General features: G+C 37.1%; 1 protein-coding gene across 1 annotated transcript in view; it reads right to left on the minus strand.

Moving 5' to 3' along the window:
• Window positions 1-13,610: 13,610 nt before the first annotated feature.
• The window catches only part of MTNR1B (melatonin receptor 1B), a 25,585-nt gene continuing 15,488 nt past the window's right edge, over window positions 13,611-23,707 (minus strand). Inside the window, exon 2 of the mRNA XM_026052943.1 lies at window positions 13,611-14,621. Coding sequence (XP_025908728.1) covers window positions 13,753-14,621 — 869 coding nt within the window. The 3' untranslated portion in view covers window positions 13,611-13,752. The remainder of the gene's footprint in view (window positions 14,622-23,707) is intronic.

A 23,707-nucleotide genomic window follows, 5' to 3' on the forward strand; every position in this document is an offset into this window, starting at 1 on the left:
TTTTTAAGGATAGACTACTGCTACGTGTTCGTACTAAAAGTGTTTGCCTGAAATTAAACTGATGAGCTACTATCTGAACTGATTTTTTTTCAGGGAAAGGGGTAATTTATTGAAAACACTGCTGCATTATGAGTTGAATCAGGCTGACCTGATTTTGAAAGACGTGAAGATCATACTCAGAAATAACTGGTCTTGCCCAGGGCATTACTTGGCACTTTCAGGTTCTCTGCAGTCCACTACAAGATAGTGATGTAAATTCAAAGTGCTCCTCAGGCTCAGACTTAAACATTTCCCTTGTTTCTTTTTTTTTGTATTCCAACTACCTGCCTGATGTAATTTGCCTCTTTTGATTCTTGATAGATTTCCTGCAGAAAATCCTCCTCACTTTGGGGGTGAAAAGCCCCACTGAGTGAGTGAAGGAGAGGCCCACCTCTCTGTGTGCTGTATGATTCAGATCTGTGTGGGGGTAAATGCTAAATTGTACCCTAAATGCTGGGTACCAAGCTCTTACCTCCATCCTCACGACATAATACAAGGTTTAATTTACCTGCAGTGAATGTACTATATTTGTTTCCAAATGAATAGTGAACAGACTACAGTCACTTTAAATACTAAGCACAGTTAATAGTCTTAAATGACTGTAAATGAAAAGGACATTTCTGAATTAGTGAATAAATAATAATTTCTCAAGCCCAAACCATTTTTGTGCTCTCTGCTTACTGTTTTCTGGAGAAACCTGGAAGAAATGTGATGTGTGTTTAAGCTAATTTTTCAACAGTCACAAAATGCCTGTTGAAATCCTGCCATAAAAACTAAGAGTCTTAATCTATGTTTCCTTGCAAACTGAACTGCACTTTGCCTCCAAACAAAGAAGAAAAAGAAAGAATCAGTGTGCTGGATTTCAAGTATACATGAATTTATAAAAATGTAGTTCTCTGAAGTGCTGGACTGAAGACTTCTATTATAATGTGCCTTGATATCGCCAGAGACTTCTCAGTACCTCAGGCTCTGTATTTGGACCTATGGGAAAAACTGAACTCTACACTCAGGCAAAACTGAATTCGGAGAGACATCTGCCATTGGAAGAAGAAAAGTTAAAGGAAGGGATACAGAGAAAATAAAATGGCAAGGGTGCAGTCTTGGACAGTTGGCTCTGCTGCTTATCTTACTAGCAGAGGTTGGGAGAGGTYGGAACTGCTCCTCATGGAAGGGACTTACCTTTCTGTACCATGACAGCATGTTCAGGCTGACTTCCTAGTGCTCTGATACTGACAAATTAGTTGGTCTGTTTTGAACCATTTTGCAACTGCTGGTGTTTTGCTGTTCATGGCAATTGCCTACTTTGTCCAGAGCCCAGATTGTTCATCACAGGAGAAAATCACCACTGAAAACCATAGTACTATTTAACATATCTAGATTGACTTTTACAATCCCCGTTTGGAAAACTGTCACCACCTCCATACAGATTCTGACATCTTTAGAAAAGCCCGGGTGAAAAAGGACATTAGGTGGTATCCTAGAGGGAAATTAATACAAGTTTTTTGAGCAAAAATGGGCTGAGTGTGAGTGTATTGAAAGAGTCTGCTATTCTCTGCTGCTCTACATGAAACATGAATCATTATAGTCTTGATTTCATTCCCTTTGGTTCAAATCATAGCAATTATCAGTCACATAAGACAGACATTTCTCCGCCCCTTCCAACTGTGTATGCTTGAATGATATTCTGACATTTAGAGCCACAAATAAAGCAAAATGGTAATGCATAGTCTACCACCATAACTAAAGTCATTCACCAATCCTTTAGAAAGTAACTAGCCAAAAAAATATGAGCTTTAAATTTTTAATGTTATAATGAATATTTTTACTTTACTACATCAGTCAGTAAACAGGACTGGTCATGAAGGCCACTATAATCAGCTTGCTTTATATGAACAAAGCTTAAAAACCATCTGTGCTTTTATTTACAAAACACTGCAAGGAATATCATCTATTACTACAGCTCATTCTTAAAATATATGTTGAAGTGTCCTTGGTGCTATCAACACCAGGATCAATAAAGGACAGGTGCTACCAACACCAGGWCAAAAACGAGCCATGTTCTTGAAGCAAGAGGGATGTGGATGACTCTCATGTCTATGTAAGTTGTATAAGTAAACAACTCTCATTTCTTCTTCATGGTCTGCAATAATTAGACAAAGAGCAAGAAAGAAATTTTCTCTTATACGATCAGTGGAAAGACCAGGCAAAATTGCTTTCATCCTGTTTACAGGGGTAAGTCTGCTATCCTTAAGATAGCAAAGACAGGGCAGGGATTGCTCCTGTACGTGACTCTGTAGTTACTTATCATTTAAGCTGGGCATTTGTGAAGGATGAGGAAGGGTCTGCCATTTGTTATGGTAGTATGTTTTTTTGCCCCCCTGCTCTCATAGGCCCCTGGAGTCATTTTTCTTCAGATAATAAATGCCTTTCAGTTCCTCTCAGTTAGTATGAGTGCAATCTTCCTCAAAAACAGATTCTTACGGCAAAGATAATTGCAAAGGGCTGAAGAGTGTTGCCTATTGCAAATTTCACTGATGTCTGACTGAAATGAAGAAACTTGAGTGACTTGGTAGTCCTTTTGGCCTATAGGTTCAACTCTTGTCTTTCTTGATCACAGTGGATAGTATTTAAATCTCAAAATAAACCTTTGAAACTGTTATCTGGGAAAGGTATTTTTACGTTATGTAATATTTTTAGGCAAAGATTGGTGAATGAGCATGAATTTTTGTGTCCAGCTATTCAAAAACTAAAAGCTAACATTCAAGAAAAGCACAAATAGGTATTACTTACTGTGAGGGTGGGAGAGCCCTAGAACAGGCTGCCCAGAGAGGCTGTGGATTCTCCTTCTCTGGAGGACTTCAAAACCTACTTGGATGCACTGTCTGTGCCCTGTGGTCTAGGTCTCCCGGCTGGATCAGGGGGGTTGGACTAGATGATCTCTAGAGGTCCCTTCCAACCTTAACCATTCTGTGATTGTGTAATTCTGTGACTCTGGCACTTTTTATTTATCTTGGACTTGTATCAAAACAATTCTAGATAATTATTTTCTTGGAGTATTTTGCTCATATTTGGAAAAGAGGTGGACCTGATATTTCATATATAGCCTCTTAAGAGTATATTAAGATGAAGAAGACTTGGCAAACCATAACCAAGCTACAATCAGTGGACCTATGTACTGAACACTGAGGGCTGCCCAGAAACTCGTCAYGCAACAAATATTTGCTGTGTTGCTCCTCTATCAGAAAACAGTTTTGTTAAAGTTCCCTGTAAGAGCTAGAGCCTGTGATCGTGAGGCTACCTCCAGCTGTCTGTAGAAGGCCTCATCTACTTCTTCTTCCTCATCAGGTGGCCTGTATCAGACACCCACAGCAATGTCAACCATACTGATCTGCCCATTCATCCCTACCTCTAAGCTTTCAGCCAGGCCACTGTTAACTCCTCAGCAGAGTTCCATGTATTCCACAAAAACGGTGACAGCCCCTCATCAACTTCCCGGMCTGCATTCCTAAAGAGTATGCAGCCATCCACGGCCACATTCCGGCCATGTGAGACATCCCACCATGTCTCTTTAATCACAATGAGAACATAGATCTGTGACTGCAGAGAGTTCTCTGTTTCCCCCTGTTTTCCTTCCCTCTGTTATGTATAATCATTGTGCACTCATAGTGTATTCCTGAATAGATGGAGAGAATGCAGATTATAGCTAGATCTACATATGTCCCAATATTTCTTTCTGACTTAGGAAAAGGAAGTTAAAATTTTATAGGTACCCTGATTGAAGAAGGTAAKAATTTTCTGACAGGATTGACAGGCAATATCTATTGTCTTCGAGATTCTGAAGACTTTTATTTCTGGTCAAGAGAATTATTTCCCAATTTTCTGGGGAAGAAAGATATTTCAGGATTGCCTTTTTTTTTTTTTACTGAGCACAGATACCTGTGGCAGAACAGAGGATATACAGTAGCCATGGAAGATCATTGCTATCCTGACACAAAATGAGCTCTTTAATGTAGCGTCTCCTTCCTACACCAAAAGCCATCATCAGTATTATCAGTACCATTGACAGTCCAGACCCATTTAGGTCTGGAAACTGTACATATGTCTCATGTATAAACATGTTAATTGTGCCAATAACTACTATTACTTAGACAGTATGGGGTAAAAGTTCTAGTCTGTTTTGTGGATTCAAAGCAGATTTAAATGATCTTTTTAGTGTTTTTCATAAAAACTAAATGGAGTTGGAGAATGACAGGTTTTCATTTCAGTGTAGTTAATCAGCTACACTGAATCAGCTGTGACTATAGTTATATTTTCTCCTGCTGAAACCTTTGTCTTCCTTTCCATGTACCTGCAGAGACTTCATTTTGAATAACCTATAGGAAATGTCATTTCCATATAAAATCCTTCATCTCAAGGTTTAGAAATCTTGCAGCATTTTAGAAGTCTGAAGATTAGAAAATAATACATTAACATTTAAATGAAGTGTAAAAATACTATACTGCTGCTGAACTTCAAAGTTGAACATGTGATTTTTTTTACAAAGGGCATTTACATCTTCAAAGAGAGAGAATCACTGACTTTTGAAACTCACAAGATAAATCTTGCAATCTATGACAGTCTGGTAAACATAAATGAAAAAGGCCATACGGAAGAATTGTAGAGCTCTATAAAAAGCTACACTATAGTTACTTAGATGCAGGCATTAGAAGGAGATCTCTTAGGCTTAGCGTGTGCGTTCATTCCAAATAAGCTAGTTTAACAATTGGATGATCCAAACATCCTCAGTCAAACCTGCAGCATTGGTCTCTGCACTAACAGCTAACAATATCCTTTCAGCAGCTAAGACCTTTGGAGAACCATAAGAAATGTTTCAGCCCTTTTTATTATCAGATCACATGCATTATAGAAGGGATATGAAGGCTCCCAACAAAATCCTGCTTTCCTAAAGATTACTTGGGTGCCTACTTCATCTTTTCCAAGTATTTCATATTGCAGATGAAGAGGACTATCTAGCACAGACAAAAGGGGCTGCACATTAAGTTTAGTTAGCAAGTGTTTTCTTTGAAGAGTGTTTCAGAGATGATTTTTCCTCATTTTTAAATTGCCTGAGTTACAATTTACCCTATTAACATTATGAAGTAGCTGCCTGAATGCAACAGTCAAGTGAACTTGGAAATGAAGAATGTGAGAGGTATTTATGACCTAATGAGAGGTTATCCTGTCCTCCAATGAGTGTACTCGTCTTCTGATCATACCGCACTCCTAAACAAATAAYTAATTTCTTCATACAGAAAGTCTTACAAAATTCAATGCACTTGGGGTTAAAATSTCTTTTATTTTAAAATATATAAATAGGCAGCTATGTGTGGAGGCACAMTGGAAGAAATGTTTTCTTTTTTTTTAACTGTTGTGACTACAGATGTACTCTGTGCCTTTGTGTTTATAGCAGGAAAAAAAATCACRTTTCCCTGCTTTTGAAAAAGAGTGAAATATCATTTGTGCTATAGCAATTTTTATTCTTTTATCCCTTTTGTGTTGGTGCAAGTGACTTAAACTGAGACAATAGGATTACAGGACTGAATATGAAGTTGCAGATGGAATTTCCACAGGATTAAGTCAAGTGCAAGCCTTTCTAGCACAAAYACTATGACTTCCTAATTACTTTTTTTTCCTGAAGACTCAAGATAAATATTGGATTAATACCATCCTGCTTGTGTAAAGCATTGCAGTTCTAAGCAATGCATGTCCTACATATATGTGTGAGTATATCTTATCTATCCTTATGTGTATGCTGGCATCATCCACATGGCATCTTCCTTCATTCACACGCTCGAGCACCAAGGGACCAGTGACACAGTCCYCAGAAGATTCAAGCTCCTGTGAATCACTGAGTCACAAGGAACAAAGAATCACATGTCACAGAGCCCACTGTGCTTCAGTGTGGTCTGTAAGTGTTTGAACTTCATGTAGCCAGAAAAATAACACATGAACTTTGTGACATTCATCCTATGGACAGCACTTGTCTGAAGCACATATCATCTGAAGGGAAACAGTCTTATCTTATTCTGATGGTTTCTAACACTTTTGATTTTATCATGACTCTTTTGATACTTAGTTTTTGCCTTTAATATCCAATTTCATAGTACAAATGGTAGTGGCAGCAATAGAGCTGGAAATCATTATATAATTCTTCTATAGTCATCAAGTCCTCGTGGGCCTGCTTCAGYACAGATTTTCTGAACAAGCCAGAATAGCTGTAAAATGAGGCTTACAGACATTTGCTATCTCCAGATGAGTGTGTGAGAAGTCACTAGAGATTGTGAGCTGTCTATTTTATAAACCGGGTGGGAAGAGAGGCCATTTTCAGGAACAGATAGTCATTATTCTGAGGAGCAGAAACATGTTGTYTATTTGATCTTTTGTCTTGCAGTAGCTCACAATAAATTTGTCCACGTAGCCAAGTATGATCTGACCTCTTACTTGGCTCTCTGCTCTGCAAGGCAATATGATTTGAAGTGTTAGCAAACGTGAAGACAGCAGTGGAAAACAAAATCAAAAACCAAAAACAAAAGCCAAGGCAGAAAATCTACTTACCTAGATTTCATCTTCGGCCAGCTCTGCAGTACTAGTTAGTATAAGAGAGTTTCTCATGACTGTGCAGAGATCTCTGATGTCCTTTAATTGTATTTAACTGAGAGAGACACATTCAAGTATCCTTTAAAGTCCCTGTTTGTCAAATGAAAGCCTTGTTCTAACAAAGCCCTGGTTCTTTCAGAATCGTAAAGGTAGGAGGGCACTGAACTAAATGTGAAAGAAATTCTTACAAATAACCATTCTAGATCCATAGGTTTCAGTTCAACCATTCTGTGCACAGGAAAAAATGAACTGTTAGAATTAGCTATGGGAAATACAAAAGKATCTTTTTGAAAAATAGCTAGAGAATGAGATGCAGCATTGCAGTCCAKGCTCTGTATACTTTTTCCCCAGATATATGGCATTTGAGGCAGTGTGATTTATTGCATGTATTGCATTTGAAAGGTGGTCTTTAAGTATGGAAAACTGTTGTGTTTTTTGAAAAAAATCTCTACACAAATCTGATGAAAAAAATAAAAGTAGGCACAATGTGTTTTAATGGTGTACTACAGAGAGATCTACTAATGCTATTTGATTTACTTTCCATGTTTCCATCTCAAAGCTGGGAGTTGTAATCAGTGGCACAAAAGTGGCACAAAAGTGGCACAGGAGCTCACTAGCTGCAGTAGCTTTTCAGTGCCTCATATCTGCTAAGTATACAAAATACTGTAAGGAACTAAACATCTGCTTGAAATAGTGCAGCAGAACAGACTTTGATGGTGTTGCAAAGCGACACCATTTAAGATTAGCGCTGCTGTGGAACAAAGGGCAAGTCTTCTGATGGACTTTGTTTAATGATGTAATGTTATTTGAAATTCATATTTCATTATGTGCTATTGCATAAAGTGCCGGGCTAAGAGTAGTTTACCCTTTCTGGAATCTAGCCCYGTGAAGACAAAACTTGCATTGACTTCGAAACAGAATAATGATTAWACCTGAATGGAGAGACTGGAAATGACTAAAGATGAAATTGAGGCCTAGTGTTTGAAAAGCATTAGGATGCTAGCTCATGGTTGTATGGTTTATTGTATTAAAGCTGTGGTACTTAAGATCAGTGAATGCTCTTCCTGCATTAGGAAGAACATTACTAGAAGGTGTAGGGAAGCGATCCTTCCCAGCTATGAGGTGCTTGTAGGACCACATTTAGAGTGTTGACCTCTTTTTGGACTCCCTGGTACAAGAATATACTGGAGTGAGTTCAGTAAAGGCCACGAAGCTGGGGAGAGAACTGGAGCAGAGGATAGTTGAGGAAATGCTGAGAAAGCTGGATTTGATCAGTTTGTGGAAGAGAAGAMGGGAAGTCTTACTGCTATTTACAACTATCTGTTCAGAAGATACAGAGAAGATGGAGCTAGACTTGCCTTGCAGATATGCAGTGATAGGATGGGAGACAATAGACGCAAGCTGGAACATGGGAAACTTCAAATAGATATTAGGAAAAAAAAAAGCCATGACAAAGTACTGACATAGGTCTAGAGTGTAAACTCTGTCCTTGGAGAGGATGAAGATTTCACTGAGTACAGTCGCGAGGCATTTGATCTAATTCAATGGATCCATCTGCTCAGATGTGCTTTGAGCAGGGTACTGGTCTAGATGACATCTGGAAGTCTCTTCTGATTCTAACTCTTTCTATGATTCTAAGAATTTTATACAAATTAAGAGGGAAATCTTACAGCTACTTATGTATTGATTGCCACACATATATATGTTGGAAGCTAGAAGTAGACTTTATTTTAGAATCATTTAGAATCTTTTGTTGATAATTATCCAAACACTTAGAAAAAAAATGGTTATACTCAAAGCAAGAGGCTTTGAGGGAGGTTGTATTTCCTGAAGAGTTRCTTTTGTCAGGTATTGAGAAGAGTAGGGCTCATGTAAGCAAATCATCCTTCTCGAGACTGGGGAAATGAATCTGCGTCAAACTGATTCTGATATGGGAAGATGAGCACCATGAAAAACAGCTACAAAGGCAATGAAGGGCTACAAATAAATGAAGCTGCTCTAGAAAATGGGAGAGAGTGGGACAGCAACAATGTCTGCTGAAGGAACTGCAGGCAYTAACTCTGATCTTATCTTCCCATAAAATATGCTGAACAGAAACAGCTGCAGCAATGACTTGGTTTGCCAAAGTGCTCCCTGGACCTGGGTATTTGTGCATTTATTTTATGTTTACCACAATCAGGCAAGCTCTGTATTGCAGCAAAATAAAAACTAATCAAGATCTCCRTGACCAGAAACCATTATACGTCCATGGGCAATCTTGTGCTTTTGTTCTTGTGTTATTCTSTGAATGTATTCAGTTTCTTGTGGGGACTTCTGGAACTGTACCCTGCATCTGGACAAACTTAGAAACTGTAGAATACAGATTTCTTCACAAGGGTGTCTTTTGCTTTGCATCAGGATTGCATTACCTTTTCCTGTGGAATTTTGCAAAATGTTTTGTATTCTTTTTCTAGGATGAAATAGCTACATTTATGCTCAAACATGCAGACACAAGAGTTGCCAAAGGGATTTAGTGTGAAACAATGCAAAACAGTGGTCAGTGTGCTTGTTTTCACAGCTTTTTTTTTTCATTTCATTTGTAATTAAAAGTACATCTGGCATTAGTGGACCTCTCTTGTCACCACCTATTTATATATCGGTCACATCAATAAGAAGAATGAAATTAATTGGTATGTATTTCAGATGTAAAAAATCATTTTTTAAAAAAATGTAATTACTATGTCCAGATYTTTCTTCTCCGTAGGGATGATTCTCTGTGCAGCAAGCTCAAGACTTCATCCTGCAGCCATCAAGCCATTTTACCTGCAGAAGAACATGTGATTAACTTGTTCTGAGAGTGGAGATCAAAAATATTCCATAGGATCATCCCTGCTGTCACCAGGGACTAAAATTTTACAACTAAACACAATAGTCTATGCAGTTAATATCTGTCAAAGTCTCRCCTTGCTGACTAGATCCAGAGGGAGTTATATTGATCACCGTCTTTGTGGCTTCAACCGCCAAATCCAGTTATTACTTTCAGAATATCTATTCTTTACAATAAATTCAACATTGTTCTTACTGCAGAGTTTACACTGAGTAAATTTCTGCCAYGAAATATTTACAAAAAGGCTTTAAAATGTTATGTAGCTACTTTTTCTTATTGTAGGTGGAGGCATTATTAATAAGAGGAGAAACAGCAATGGGTTATGCGTTTTATAAGCCACATCTGTAGCAGTCTCTAAAAAGGCTCATGATGACTGTAGGTAAAATATTGATTTATTATTATAGACCAGATGTGTAAGATCCAGTTAATCAGCAATATATCAATAGATGATTGAAAAGAATTTTTGCCTTCCCTATTTTCCATTAAACCTGTAATAGAACTTAAATACCAAAAAATATTCAGCTGAACAAAATTATGTTATATACAAGATTAACAAGTATGTACAAACTTCCATAGATATTTATTCATTGTAAAATTCCAAGTCTCATGCAGTTTCTTAAAAATACAATTGAGAAGTAAAAGTAATCAATTTTAATCTAAAAGTTTTCTGAAAGGAGGAAGGAAGTTGAGATGCTGAAGTGTATTTCTGGCCCTGAGAATGGGCAAATCTAATCATGCTGTTCAGTTAGTACTTCTGGTGTGAAATCCTGAACTCACTGAAGTCAACAGTAACAGTATTTAATCCTTAATATTGATTTTAGTTCTTCATTGAGAGTGGAATTTTCACTTACGCAGAGGGAAACTGACTTTGCCTCTGAAGTACTAGTTTTGTTTTCACTAGTTGCGTGTGCAGAACACAAGATCTTCCTGACTTTCTTCCTCCCTTTTCTTAAGACACCAATATCTAATATGTTGGTATACATACATTGGGTTTTTTTAAAATAAAATATTAATTTCCTTAAATATACATAAACCTGTACAAAGCTGCTATGTTCTTCCTGAGTAAACATTCAGATCATGTTATAAACATTTATGGGCAGTTAAATTGTTGGTTAATTAATCTATGGTCAGTTAAATTGTAGTTAATAAATAAAACCAGTTAAATACTAAGTTATTAATTAAATTGTAGTTAACAATGGCTAGTTAAGTTGTAGTTAACTAACCTGTGCTTAATTAAATTATAAATTGCCTTTATAATTGACAAATTTCCTTGTCAAATTTAGATTGAAACGGAAAATGCTTGAATGTAATAAATTGGGAATGAAGATTAAGTCTTCTTACATAGAAGGATGGGTGCATTATTATGTGAAAAAATATAGTATTGCTCAGTGAAAAAGTTTTACCGTATTGTCAAAATTAATTTAAACTTAGTTAAATTTGTAGTTAGTTTATCTACAGTTTAAAGCAAAATACTGTGCGGGAACACATGGTATAAATACTTTACCAAGAGCAGGTTTGGACTCAATAAGAAGCAGTGTCAGACACACTGAACAGTGCCATTGTTTTTGCACAGACAGCATGCAGAGCAAAGCCTTAATTTGGTGCAGTAGTGGTAGTGGTGCTAGAGTCCATGCCTAAGAATTCGGCATTGTTTCCATGCCTTGTAAACATCCGTGATGAAGGATCAAATTCTGGAACACTCCTTTCTCTGAGTTTATTCACATGAGCTTCATTTAGGATTGTGCAATTGAGGAAATACCAGCAATAGGATTCTTAAAAGTGAGTTTTCTGTTTTAATGTGCAGTGATAATGTGTAAAATGACTTTATAAAAATATCAAAACTGCTTCCTGTGAATACACAGAGCAATAGCTGTACAATTTTATGGCTAATGAAGTGCTTACAATGTTTTGATTTTTCTTTGGAGTTAAACAATGATGGGAATTTAATCTAAATCCTGATCTCTATTTTGACTCTTGTTATCAAGTGTTAAGCAAAGTTCAAACAATTTATTTGTAATTTGTTAGTTTAGTTTATCTGTCAGTTGGACAAGAAATTTTGACTTTGAATTCACAGTTTTGAGTAGTTAGGGACAGAACTCATTGAAAACAATATTGTCAAACTTGGAGTCCTCCCCTTCATTCTCTGATTCTCAAAATTCCTTATGTACTAAAAGGACAATTTCCCATGAAAATACATTAATTCTGTGTTCAGTACCTTGGTACAGGACTCATAAAGAAATAAAATAGAAAACATGAATTGCCAGATATATAGAATTATTTTCAAAGTAGAATCATCATATTAATGGTTGCTATTTTTAGCTACCATATTTTTATCTCTACTACCAGACCAGTTTGCTGTGTTAAAGCTTATCTAGTTGCGTGAGCAATATTTATAGGTCCTAGTTCTTTAGCTCTTTATTTTCATAGATAAGCATATCCCCATGTCTATCATCTAGAGAAAATGTTTACATCTCTTTTAGATCCCTATTCACAGAGTTTTAAGCTTTCATCAGGCTACTACTGTACAAAGCTTAGGGTGTTGTACTTCAGAGCTTATTGTAGATTACCTGAACAAGTAGCTATTTGGCTTTACTTCTTTTTCTTTAGTAGATATTTTAGAAAGAAAAAAAAAATAATACTGTGGTTCTTTGATGTTTGTCTGTGAGTATAGCCAAATAAGGACCATATACCTAAATGGCTCCAAGAGCAGTGTGTTTGATACACAAATTAACATTACGGTACATAAATGTTTTTAACAACACTCAAACTGGAATGTAAATAGCAACCTGACTGGCAATTCATCTTCTTTCATATTTCAGTGCTAAAAGTTGATTTACCAAATGAAAACTAATAAGCCTCCCTCCTCTCTCTGTTCAGAACTGCTAAGAGATGGGCATTTATGAACTAACAAGGAAATAATTGTAGTCGCCCTGTGATTCCATCTGCTCCTGATCCATAATCTGGTGTAAAACCACACTGTGCAAAATGATGGTGCAAAATCTGCTAGGTTCCAGGGACAATATTGACTACATTTCACAAACAAACACCTACACATAGATGAAGAACTATATGTGTCTTCACTGTAAGCTGAATTCACTCCTGGATGGCAGAACTAGATGGCAACGATCTCACCCTAAAAGACATAAACACAGAAGTTCTCAGTGTTACTAGAACTGCACTGCAAGCCCAGATACATTTTCCTGTATTTGGGAAATATTTACTTATCTAGTTACAGCCTCTTCTTAAAGGGGCTTCYGCTGAAGCCAGAGTCACCTCAGCTTTCAAGGGTACTGAGACAGATCTCGGAGAATACTATTGAAAAGTATCATTTTTAATTCTGCTGCTTCATTTGTATCAATTCTATTTGGCACTCATTCCTTCATCAAAATTCTGAAGTCTACAACTCAGAAGCATTTGTTAAAACAAAAAAGGATCTATAACATTACATTACTTAAGAAGCTTGGTATAGTTATGTGTTTTGTGCATTTTACTGCACAGATAATTTGCCCTGATATTGTGAGAACATTGATCATATGTCCTCTGTAAGGGATTGCTCAAAGTAAATATGTAAGAAAACAAGCCTTTTTATTATGTCTTCTACAATAAAACTGACCATGGAAGATAAAGAGAGTAAGTACACTGAGATGGGGAATACTGTGTTAATATTTGTTGTTATACCAACATTCTCATGTGCAATTCACAAGTTTCATTCCAAGACACTACTATTGCTACCAGTACATGCTCAGAAGCGCCAAGTTTGACTCAGGTAGGGAAAGCTGAGCAATCATCTGCCTCACCCTCTTTGTTCAGATATAAAGGGGTAAGGGGATGACTTTTTAGGCCTTTACTAGCTGGTATGCTCATAGGCAAGTGCATTAACGTTTTCTAAATCCTGACTTTGGATAAAGCATGCAAAACTCCCATTGAAGTCAAGAAGTGCCTCATTCACATATCTGAGGGCACAAYTGAGCTCTCAGAACTAGAACAGCTTGCGCTCACCTGCTGCTTTAATTCTGAAATATATTTTCAATTGGTATCTTGTATATAGAGTGACATAATATGAGCAATGTGCTATATGAAGAAGACAGTATTCCAGTTACAAAGTGCCATCCAAATGGAAATCTCCAAAAGGTAAACAAGAATGATCAGGATATTACAAATATATTATTGGAATTTTTTCTTTACAGTCTCTTGCATTCACTATGACACATTTACAAGGTATCTGTTTTCATTTGGTCATTGTTGTTTAAAGCAGGAGAAGGTTTGCTCTTCGGACCTTCCGTTCCTCCTTTGGACGTGTCCTGGAAGAAAAGCCTTGGCATCCACAGTGACATTAAAATCCGTTTGTATTCTTTCCGAAAGTTCTGATTAAGAAGTCCATATATTATTGCATTAAGGCAGCTGTTGAAATAGGCCATGAAGTAGCTTACAATGAATAACCATTCAGGAACTTTTGGTGCCATTTCCAAAGGATCAATGGCCACAGCCAGTCCAATGAAGTTTAAAGGTGCCCAACAAAAGGCAAAAATCACAAAAACCACAAACATGGTAAGAAAGTTTCTGAAGTCACTTGGCTTCAGTCTTTGTTTTGTTTCTGACTTGACTCGTCTTCTAACTTGAATCACTAAGATCCAAATTCGAAGGTAGCAGAAGCTCACAATGGTGATGGGGACAATGAAGTGAATTACCACGACAGCTATGGTATAGTAGGAGCTAGCAGTCTGAACAAACGTGCATGAATAAACGCGTGGATCATACTTCAAAGAGCCAACGAAAAAATTTGGCACAGTTGCAATAACAGTTAATACCCAGATTAAGGAAACATACAGCATTGTGTTCCAGCAGCTGTACACTTTGTCATAGGCAAAGCTATGACATATGTAGCAATATCGGTTTATTGCAATGGCAGTGATGTTGAAAATAGAGCCTATGACGCTTAGTCCCATCACAAAGCCACTCACTTTACAGTGCATTTCACCCAAAGTCCATCCATTGTGGAAAATGGCTAAGAGCACCAGAGGGTATGGGTATAAGGCCACCACCAGATCAGCCAAAGCCAGGCTAACCACAAATGCATTACCTAGGGAAAAAGAAAGATACATAAACATAAGTCCAAAGACAAGCATATTTGTGAACAAAAAGAAAATATTTTATAATGTTTGGTTATTGGCAATGTAAAATTATTGATGGTGCCACCAAGCAGCAAGTATATGGGATCAATTTACCTGCATGGGAAGTAATTCTGCCATAGAAAGACCTGGGGCAACAAGATGGTTCAAATCTATGGTGACTGGATTATATCCTCATTTTTATTCTAATCATTAATAAATGCAATCTTCAATGAGTTATTACATAAACACACACTGAGTTGTTTCTTACAACTTACTATCACAATTCGAGTAAACAAGGTAAAAAAAGACAGAAGTGTAAAGGGAGCTAGGAAGACAGACTCTTATGTAATTCTAACCTAACACTGGAGTACCAAGGAACTTGACAGATAGCAAATGGAAATATATACATAAAGTCCAGGTCTAATARTATTAGAAGGATGCACGGCTTTATGTATGTTCCGAACAGCAGCACAATAGGCTGAGATATTTGATATTTTATAAATATCAAAAGGTATTTCTTGATGCCTACCTAGCTGCAGCTATTTTCCTATCACAATGACTAAGGAAGAAGACTGAAGTGTATTCACTGCCTTCTATAGACAGGCATATTAAATGGTACAAAATAAAAACACCTGAGTGTAATGCACATGGAAGAAAGCATTCAAAAGCAGAGAAAAAGCCTTTAGACCCCTTTCTGCTGATGCTGTTCAAAGAAATTTTAGTAGTATAATTGAGGTTTATTGTCTTTCTTTAAATAGTGTCTTTTTCATCATTGAATTTCATCATTTCAATTATTGAATTTCATAATTTGAAATTTCTAGACAAAGCATCTCAGGAGACATTACATAATACAGCAAGTTGTTAAAATAGACTCCTGAAAAATGAGTTTCTTACCATGGTAAGCAGTGACTCCCTTGTTTTTTGGAATTGTGAAATCATTCTCTAGAAGCTTTCAAATAAATAGAAGGGAGAGGTACTAATCTTAGGGTTTGGGCATTTAAGTAGCATAAAAGGCATAATTATGTTTTGAAAAGAACCATTAAACATTCTGTCCTGCAAAATCTGAGCTTTCTGCTCCAATTCTACATATATTTAATTTTAAACATAGAAGTACTTTTGTGGGTAAGGATGTTATTGGCTGGGAGCCAGAGCACCAAGAACTTCAAAAGATTAAATTAAAAAAAAAGTCAGAATTTGACCTCTGTTTCGTTTGTTGTATCTTCCTCTGCATGTGTATCTTCCTAACCTTAAAAAAATTAAAAATAATAAAATAAAATAAAATAAAATAAAATAAAATAAAATAAAATAAAATAAAATAAAATAAAATAAAAGGAGATCTCCATTACAGTTTAGGGAGCTTTTACTCATCAAAATTTCCACATCAGCCAAGGAACTGATGAAAAAGTAGAATTATCCTTAGGTAGCCACAGAAACCTGACTCCCTTCAGTAGCTGCATAACTAACTTAGTTTGGGTGGTTCCTTGTTATACATTTGACAGGCCATCTCCTACCCTCTTTATACTTCTGCTATTCACTCACACAAAAGTGGACAGAAGGTGATTCTGTGCTGTTTGTCTTAGAAGCAGGATGTAAAACTAATAGCATTATGTTATATTTTTTCCCTCCCAAGTCATCTGTACTTCAGGGTTGTGGAGGGGTCCATCTGAGTATGTTCCTGGACCTCCATATTTCCTGCTGTTGTTATATGTGACATGCTGAATACATTTGAGCAATGCCATGCTGCTGTGTGTTRCATCACTTTGAAAACACACAATTGTTTTCTACTACTCAACATTTGTGAGGCATTAGAGAACTGCCTCTAGTTTGGATCTCTGTTCTTCAAGAGAAAAAAGCAAGTCCTAATTAGAGCCAGTCTATGGGAAAACACTGATAATCGTCTGTGAGGAAAGTCTGAACAAATTAGCAAGAAGATTGAGGGCATTGTTTTGAGTCCATGATTGAAGGTTATAAGAAAAGGTTGAATGTTCTTCAGGACTAAGCATGATACAAGTGATCCTGCTTAGAGTATGGGAAGAATGAGATGTCAGCAGTGGTCAGCATGGATGCATAGAAGGGAAATCATGCTTAACTAGTCTGATGGGACGGTTATCTGGGTAGGTGAGGGGAGAGCAGTGGATTTTGTCTGCCTTGGCTTCAGGAAGCCTTTTGACACTATCTCCCATAACAACCTCATAGCCAGCTCGGGAAGTGTGGGCTAGGTGAGTGGACACTGAAGTGGACTGAGAACTTGTTGAATGGCAGAGCTCAGTGTTGTGATCAGYGGCACAAAGTCTGGCTGGAGGGCTATAGCTAGCGGTGTACCCAAGGGCTCAATACTTGGTCCAGCGTTGCTCAATTTCTTCATCAATGACCTAGATGAGAGTACAGAGAGTACTCTTATCAGGTCTGCTGATGACCCAAAACTGTGAGGAGTGGCCGATGTACCAGAGGGCTTTGCAGCCTTGCAGAAAGCGGAGAGTTGGGCAGAGGAGCCTCTTGAAGTTCAACAGAAGATTCTTCCCCTCTGCTCAGCTTTGGAGTTACCTCCAGTTACAACTGGAGTGCTGTGTGCACTTCTGGGTTCTGCAATACAAGAAGGACATGGAGCACATCCAGGAAAGAGCTAGTAAAAAATAAAGGGACTAGCACATCTTGCACATATAGGCTGAGAGATATGGGCCTGTATAGCCTGGAGAAGAAAAGACTCAGAGAGGATTTTATCAATGTTTATAAGTATCTTGATGAAGGGTGTAGAAAGGATGGGGTCAGACTCTTTTCARTGTCAYCCAATGATGGAGCAAGGGGCAATCTGTGCAGACTGAAATGCAGGAACTTCTGCCTGAATCTAAGGGAAAAAAAATGTGGTGGGTTAAGGGAACAGGCTGCTCAGAGAGATTGTAGAGTCTGCTTCATTGGAGATACTCAAAAGCCATCTGGCCACAGCCCTGGGCAAAGTGCTCTAGACCCTGCTTGAAAGGATGTTTGGACTACACAGTTTCCAGAGGTCCTTTCCCACCTTGGTGGTCTGTGATTCTTTGAAATGTCCTACATGTTAGCTGTTCCTTAGAGAAACACTCTAAAAGGAAACAGGGTCTGAATATTATCCCTGAAACACAGTTTTATKCTCTTTTGCTCATGGAATACTGTAGCTACCATGCAGCATAACAACCACGGCTTTCCAGGAGCTGATCTGTGAAAGTCTTGCCTCCCACACTATGTTTTTGGGGCTTTTCTGATTATTATTTTTTTAAAGGATTTAAAGTGTTGTAGTTTTTGTCTCTTAAACATGTAATATTTTAGTCTATTAAAAACCACCAACRATAGCTCTGTTATTTTTTCCTTACAATCCATTAAGAAAGATAATCTTGTCAACCTAATTCAGATGAAAGTCCATTCATATCAGCAGGAATGAAGGCAGTAGAAGTGGACACCAGCCTGCAGGTGGAGTGGAGAATTAAGTCTTTCACACATTGACTTTTGAATTCCCTATGATAGTACCAGCCAAAATGTAGAGTAATCTTGGATTTACTCAGACATGTGTTAATCTAGTGCAATGTTCAGCAATGTGTTACTACCAGAAGGTTTAACATAATGCTCCAAGCAAGTGCCAGATGGGTTTTTGTTTTCTTTTAACATTACAGTTTAAAAACGGTGACACATTCCCTTGCAGTCATGTCTCATGTTTTCAGATATCTGTTGGAAGTATTCAGACACTGATGTAATGGAAAGGACAGGTGATAGATTTTTGCTGGAACTGCAGTGCTTTAGGGACTCAGTGGCATAAAAGATACTATAGACAGGGAATTAAGGCTGGATCTTTTAMCAATATTCCATAATATTGTGGTTTGTTTTCAGGAAAGGTCTGTTCTGTTTGTTCTAGCAAGTTGTTTAAAATATTTCATGACTATAATTACTCTGTGGTATATCTGAGAGAAAATCTTTAACTTCATTCAGAGTGCTCTATGCAGAGCAGAACAGGGGAATTATCTTTCTATTTTGCATCTACCTATAGTCTCTGGAAGAGATTTTCATTGAGAGGAAATTCAGACATCCTGAAAGTTAGGATCCTGTGTTGATTTTTCACCTCAAAATATAGAATACAGACTGAGCATCCTCAGGACATAGTCATCAACTTTCTGGATGACAGCACTAACCTGCTATATAGAAAATGAGAAGTACTTCTCGTTCTAAGTTCAGACAATATTTAAAAAAAAAAAAAAAAAGAAGAAAACATTTTGGGATATTCCAGGAATCTCCAGAGGAGAATACTCTGTTCAAGCTGTGCTGCAATGACAAGAATACAGGATTCACAGGACGAGAAGCCCAGCAAGTCAAAGGCAGCTTGAGATTATAGTTTAGTGACTATCAGCCTGCTAAACTGATACTGACTTGTAGACCTGACCCTAGGCTCAGGATCATTATTTATGAACCGGTGGCAACACACATTTATAGTACAGAAGCTGTAGTTTTCAGGTATTGACACAACTTTGCTAAAAGAGACACTTAGGCTGTGTTGTTGATGAGAGATCATGATTTTGGCATGCTTGTCTGATCTGTGTGAATGCAATTCAGTGAGCAATGCCTCAGGTTCCGTTCGGGGACTTTTTCACTTGTGTAGGTACTGGCTGTGAGTTGCTGACCCAAGTTTCATAATCCATAAGTTCCATAAGTAGGTTTAAAAAATCTTACTAATATGYGGTTAAAAACCTGGTAAAGACTCAAGATTTGTAATCGCTTGGTGTATGATTTTGTTCAGCTGTGACTTCCTCTAGGTTAATCATTTAGACTGAATATGGACTACAATGACTCTCTATTGCCACCTAGTGCACCAGCCCAAACAGAGAACATAAATTGTTCCTAAAACTTGGATTGCAGTAACTTTCCTGGTTCTTAATGATTTTTTTTTTTTAAGAGGAGAAGAGAAAGAAGAGTCAAGATATTCTTCCAGAAAATTGACTATTTGACAGTGGTTAGGACATTGATAGCAGACCCTTTTTAAGACCTTGCTTGGAAAAGGGACTTGAACCTATGTCTCCCATAGTCCCAAGAGCCCTACTCACCAGCCCAGCTGCTCTTCTGAGATTAGCCTGTGTCAAGAATTTCACCCTGCAACCAGAACACACGGGATATCATTTATGTTGCAGAGTGCTCTTCATCTATCTCAAAGAAAAAAGAATTCTGCTCATCATTTAACAGGTGAGAAATTGTAGATAGGTACAGGGACCTTCCCAAGGAATAGTTTTGGAAGAGCACTTAAACTTGATGAATATTGAGTTTTTGTACTAGATAATGCTACCTTTATTGGGCACACATTTCAAAAAATGACAATGCCTATCCAGTTTTCTGCTCCAAAATGGCCCAAAATTGATACTGGTATTGAGGGATTAGAGGGACTATCTATATGCTTGGTTTGAAACAATGCAACTTGTTTTATGATGAGTAGTCACTGTACCCAGTCTGTTTCAGCGACACCAACCAGACGCACAGCTTCTTCTGGGACTCCCAATGCTGATTTAAGTTGTCTGATGCAACATCCTCAATCAGATCCTAAGGCCTCCATTACTGCTGAGAAAATCTCTATATCTAGAGATAGCTAGTCCCCTGACTGTTGCTTTTCATGTATTTTCAGGGACTGGAGGGAAGATGTTTATTCTGAGAGATTCCCACAGTGAGCACCAATGATGCCCCAGCTTAAAAGCCTCCAGTTCGTTGTACACAGTCACCAAATAACAATGAAAACAGACTGTTTTTTTTTTTCTCCTTTCTCATGAAGGAAGTCTCTGTTGGGATGTATCTCATTAATTTTCCTTCACTTGAACTAATCACAGCTTTTGATTTCTTCAACAAGCAAGAATAGGAAACCTACATGAAGGGTCGCAAGTATGAAAACTCATTTATTGCTGACAAAGAGGCTAATATTACAAACTGTAAAACACTACCAGTGCCATTTAGACAGATCCTATGAATAGTCAGGTAGCCTATTTTTGTTAGTGGTATATATATTTCTTTCAGGTCTTAACACTATATTGCATTCTCTGTACAAAAGTGAAGCATGTACCATTCTGAAGGATGCTATTTTGTTACAAAGAAAAGAAACACTGAAAACTGAATCAAACTAACTGTAACAGGATTTTGGAAGCAAGTAAAGTGGACAAATCTTTACTGTGTCCTGGCAGATATAATTTATATTGTGTATAAAGCTAGTTCTTCTATTACTATTACAAGAATTTGTGTTTTCCACAACACATTAAATACATCACATTAAATACATCATGATTATCTTAGATACTTATTTAGCCTGAATTAGTGTCAAAGGAACTTATGTTTTTTTTTTGCTTTTGTTGCTTTGCAGCAACAAAACAGTGCTCAGGTCCTTATGATAATTGTTATCTTCTCCCTTCTTTCAGAATCGAGGACAGGATACTGAAGAAAGAAAATAGTTTTGTGAAAATGAACCCAAGCGTTTGTTTTTCTTAGCTGGTTGGTTTTGTGTTTTTTGCTAATATTCACCAGTGCTTTAGTTTCACTAAATATGTATATGTATATATATGAGATASACTATTCAGAAAATGTGCTAAGTGAATAGGGATGATAACTATATTTTGCTAACTGTGGGAGATTATTATCAGTTAGCCAAGATTTTGGTTAGTTAAGATAAGGTGCATCCTATAGCTTTGCGTTGTAGACCCTCAATAGCTTTACTAGGGTTCTGACATTCCAAATGRTAGAATGAATTTACCTCATAGCACTCAGCATGACTACATTACTATAAGCTTCAGGCTATCCAAGTCTTCAAGGCTTTCTTGTCTTTTTCAAGTAATGCACTACATTCCCAAAGCTTCCAGTAAGTTTTTAATACTTTACATGAATTAAGTTGGAAAATAGCAGTCCTGGAGCTGAAGCTTGAGATTAACATTGTATATGAACGGTAATAGCCCTCTGAATTAATCGAATAGGCAGCAAATATATCTCAAAAATACATTAAAAATATATGAAAAATATATTGGTCAAGATATGAACAATAGCAATGATTGCTGGAGTTTCTGCAATTTTTTTCATTTAATAATGAATAAAAATGAGATTTAATAATGAATGGATAAGCCTAACATGACTAAAACACTATTACTTCCCTAAACTTTGCTACAGAACTTTTGGTGCACTATAGAGTGTTTATTTAGAATATAAATATTTAGAACATAAAAATTTAGAACAGACCACTTCTTTTTCAGATCGAAAACAACAATAAAAAAGGCATGTGATGCTTTATCCACATTTTCCTACTGAGTTTGCTTGTTTCCATGCTAGCTCTTAGAGAATGGCTGATGATTTTCCCATTCATTTCAATGAATTTGGAAGGCTGTATCAGAATATGAGGCATAAAGTATTGCATGAGTCATGTCCTAAATAGTGGTTATGTCTTGAACCATTCATTATCTTTTTTTCTTCTRAAAAATTTACAAAGTTCAAAACAGTGTCAAGAGGAATATTGAAGCATGTTGTCACCTGTCACCACATATCATTTGCTAGCCTAAACCCATACACTGATTTTAGAAATGACAGGGTCACTAGTCCACCTTACAGTGTGGACAGCAATAAAGTAAATTATCCAATGGCAAGTTGAGACCTGGCTTTAAGATTTAATGAGCACCAAGTTGTCAAGACTGTCTTAGAAGCTCTTTGGTTTCCATTTATCGTGACTGAATTTGAACAATCAGAGTTTCTGCTTTTCATCCCCTCTTTTTGGTGCCTGCATTCCTAATGAAAGGAAAGCATTCCGTAGATGAGAATCCATTCTACAAACTGTGATGCTTTGCTGTATCTTTTTATGGGTTCAAAGCCTACTTTAAGTGATCTATAACTCCCTTCTGAAGATATCGAGTGATTGGCCTGAATGAGGACTTCAAGATATGATTTATCCCTTCAAAGAGAAGAGAGCATTTGGGCCAACACTAATAATGTGATATCCTTTCCTGGAAATAAAGATGTGTGAATAGTAACTGGTGATTTAGTCAACTACTCCAAAAGACTGACTTGCAGCATGGGCAGGTGTACAACTAGAAAMAAGTACATTCAGAGCATGCACATGCAAAGCATAGCTGCAAAAAGAAATCAAAGATATAACAGTTATTGTTGCTACATATTTTAATGGGTTCCTATATTCAACTCCCTGACACAGTGGGGGATCCTAAGACAGTATTGGAATTATATAAAATGGGGTTGAATACACTGAAGTAACATAAAGTGTCTGAGGAGAGTCAATATTGAGAACATTTAGACTTATAAGTTGCTAATGCTTCTAAGTTGTCCTTTGAAGTCCCATCATTGTGGTTCTCTCTCTCCTTTTGTTTTTATCTCTACTTTTTCTTTCTTGTTTTCTATTTTACTGAAGAAGAAAATAGATGACACTCAAAGAAAACAGACATTTTAACCCTTTGGAGAGAAAAATTCTTACCCTTTTTATGTTCCTAGCTTTTGGAAGGCCTCATCARTTTTACACTGCATATGCATATGGAGTTGAATGTCTTTAGAAGCTGTTGTCAGTCTGTGCCATCTGCTTCTTTTGGAAACAAGTCTTTAAAGCAAAGTGCACTAACATGATTCATCATATAATGATACACACAGGTTTGTAAACAGCATGTAAACAGATGAGTAAATAAAATGCTGTTATAAAAAAAGAATGTGTATTCTCTTTTAAGAATCTCTTTTGAAGCATTGGCTAGTTTATGATTCAACTAGATCTAGAAAAAGTGTGTAATGATCAATTCCTGAATTCAAATGTTTTCCTAAGAACTAGAAAAAAATGTATAGGTGGACAGAAAATCTGATCAGACTGGGCATGTGAGCAGTGGTATCACTGACTACTGAGGCAGTTAAATGAAGGTTAGTAGGTATAGGTGTATAATTATATAATCTTTAAGTTTGGAAGAGATCTCTGGAGCTCAGCTAAAGTAAAGTTACTCAAGACCATGTTCAGTGGAGTTTAGAATTTCTGCTCCAGTAAGATGCCAATGGTCTTTTAACAGATGAGGGAGGCAGGAAGGGAGGGAGGGAAGGA

This window comes from Nothoprocta perdicaria, unplaced genomic scaffold (genome assembly GCF_003342845.1).
Source record: "Nothoprocta perdicaria isolate Ctin4 unplaced genomic scaffold, notPer1 scaffold_94, whole genome shotgun sequence".
Taxonomy (NCBI): domain Eukaryota; kingdom Metazoa; phylum Chordata; class Aves; order Tinamiformes; family Tinamidae; genus Nothoprocta; species Nothoprocta perdicaria.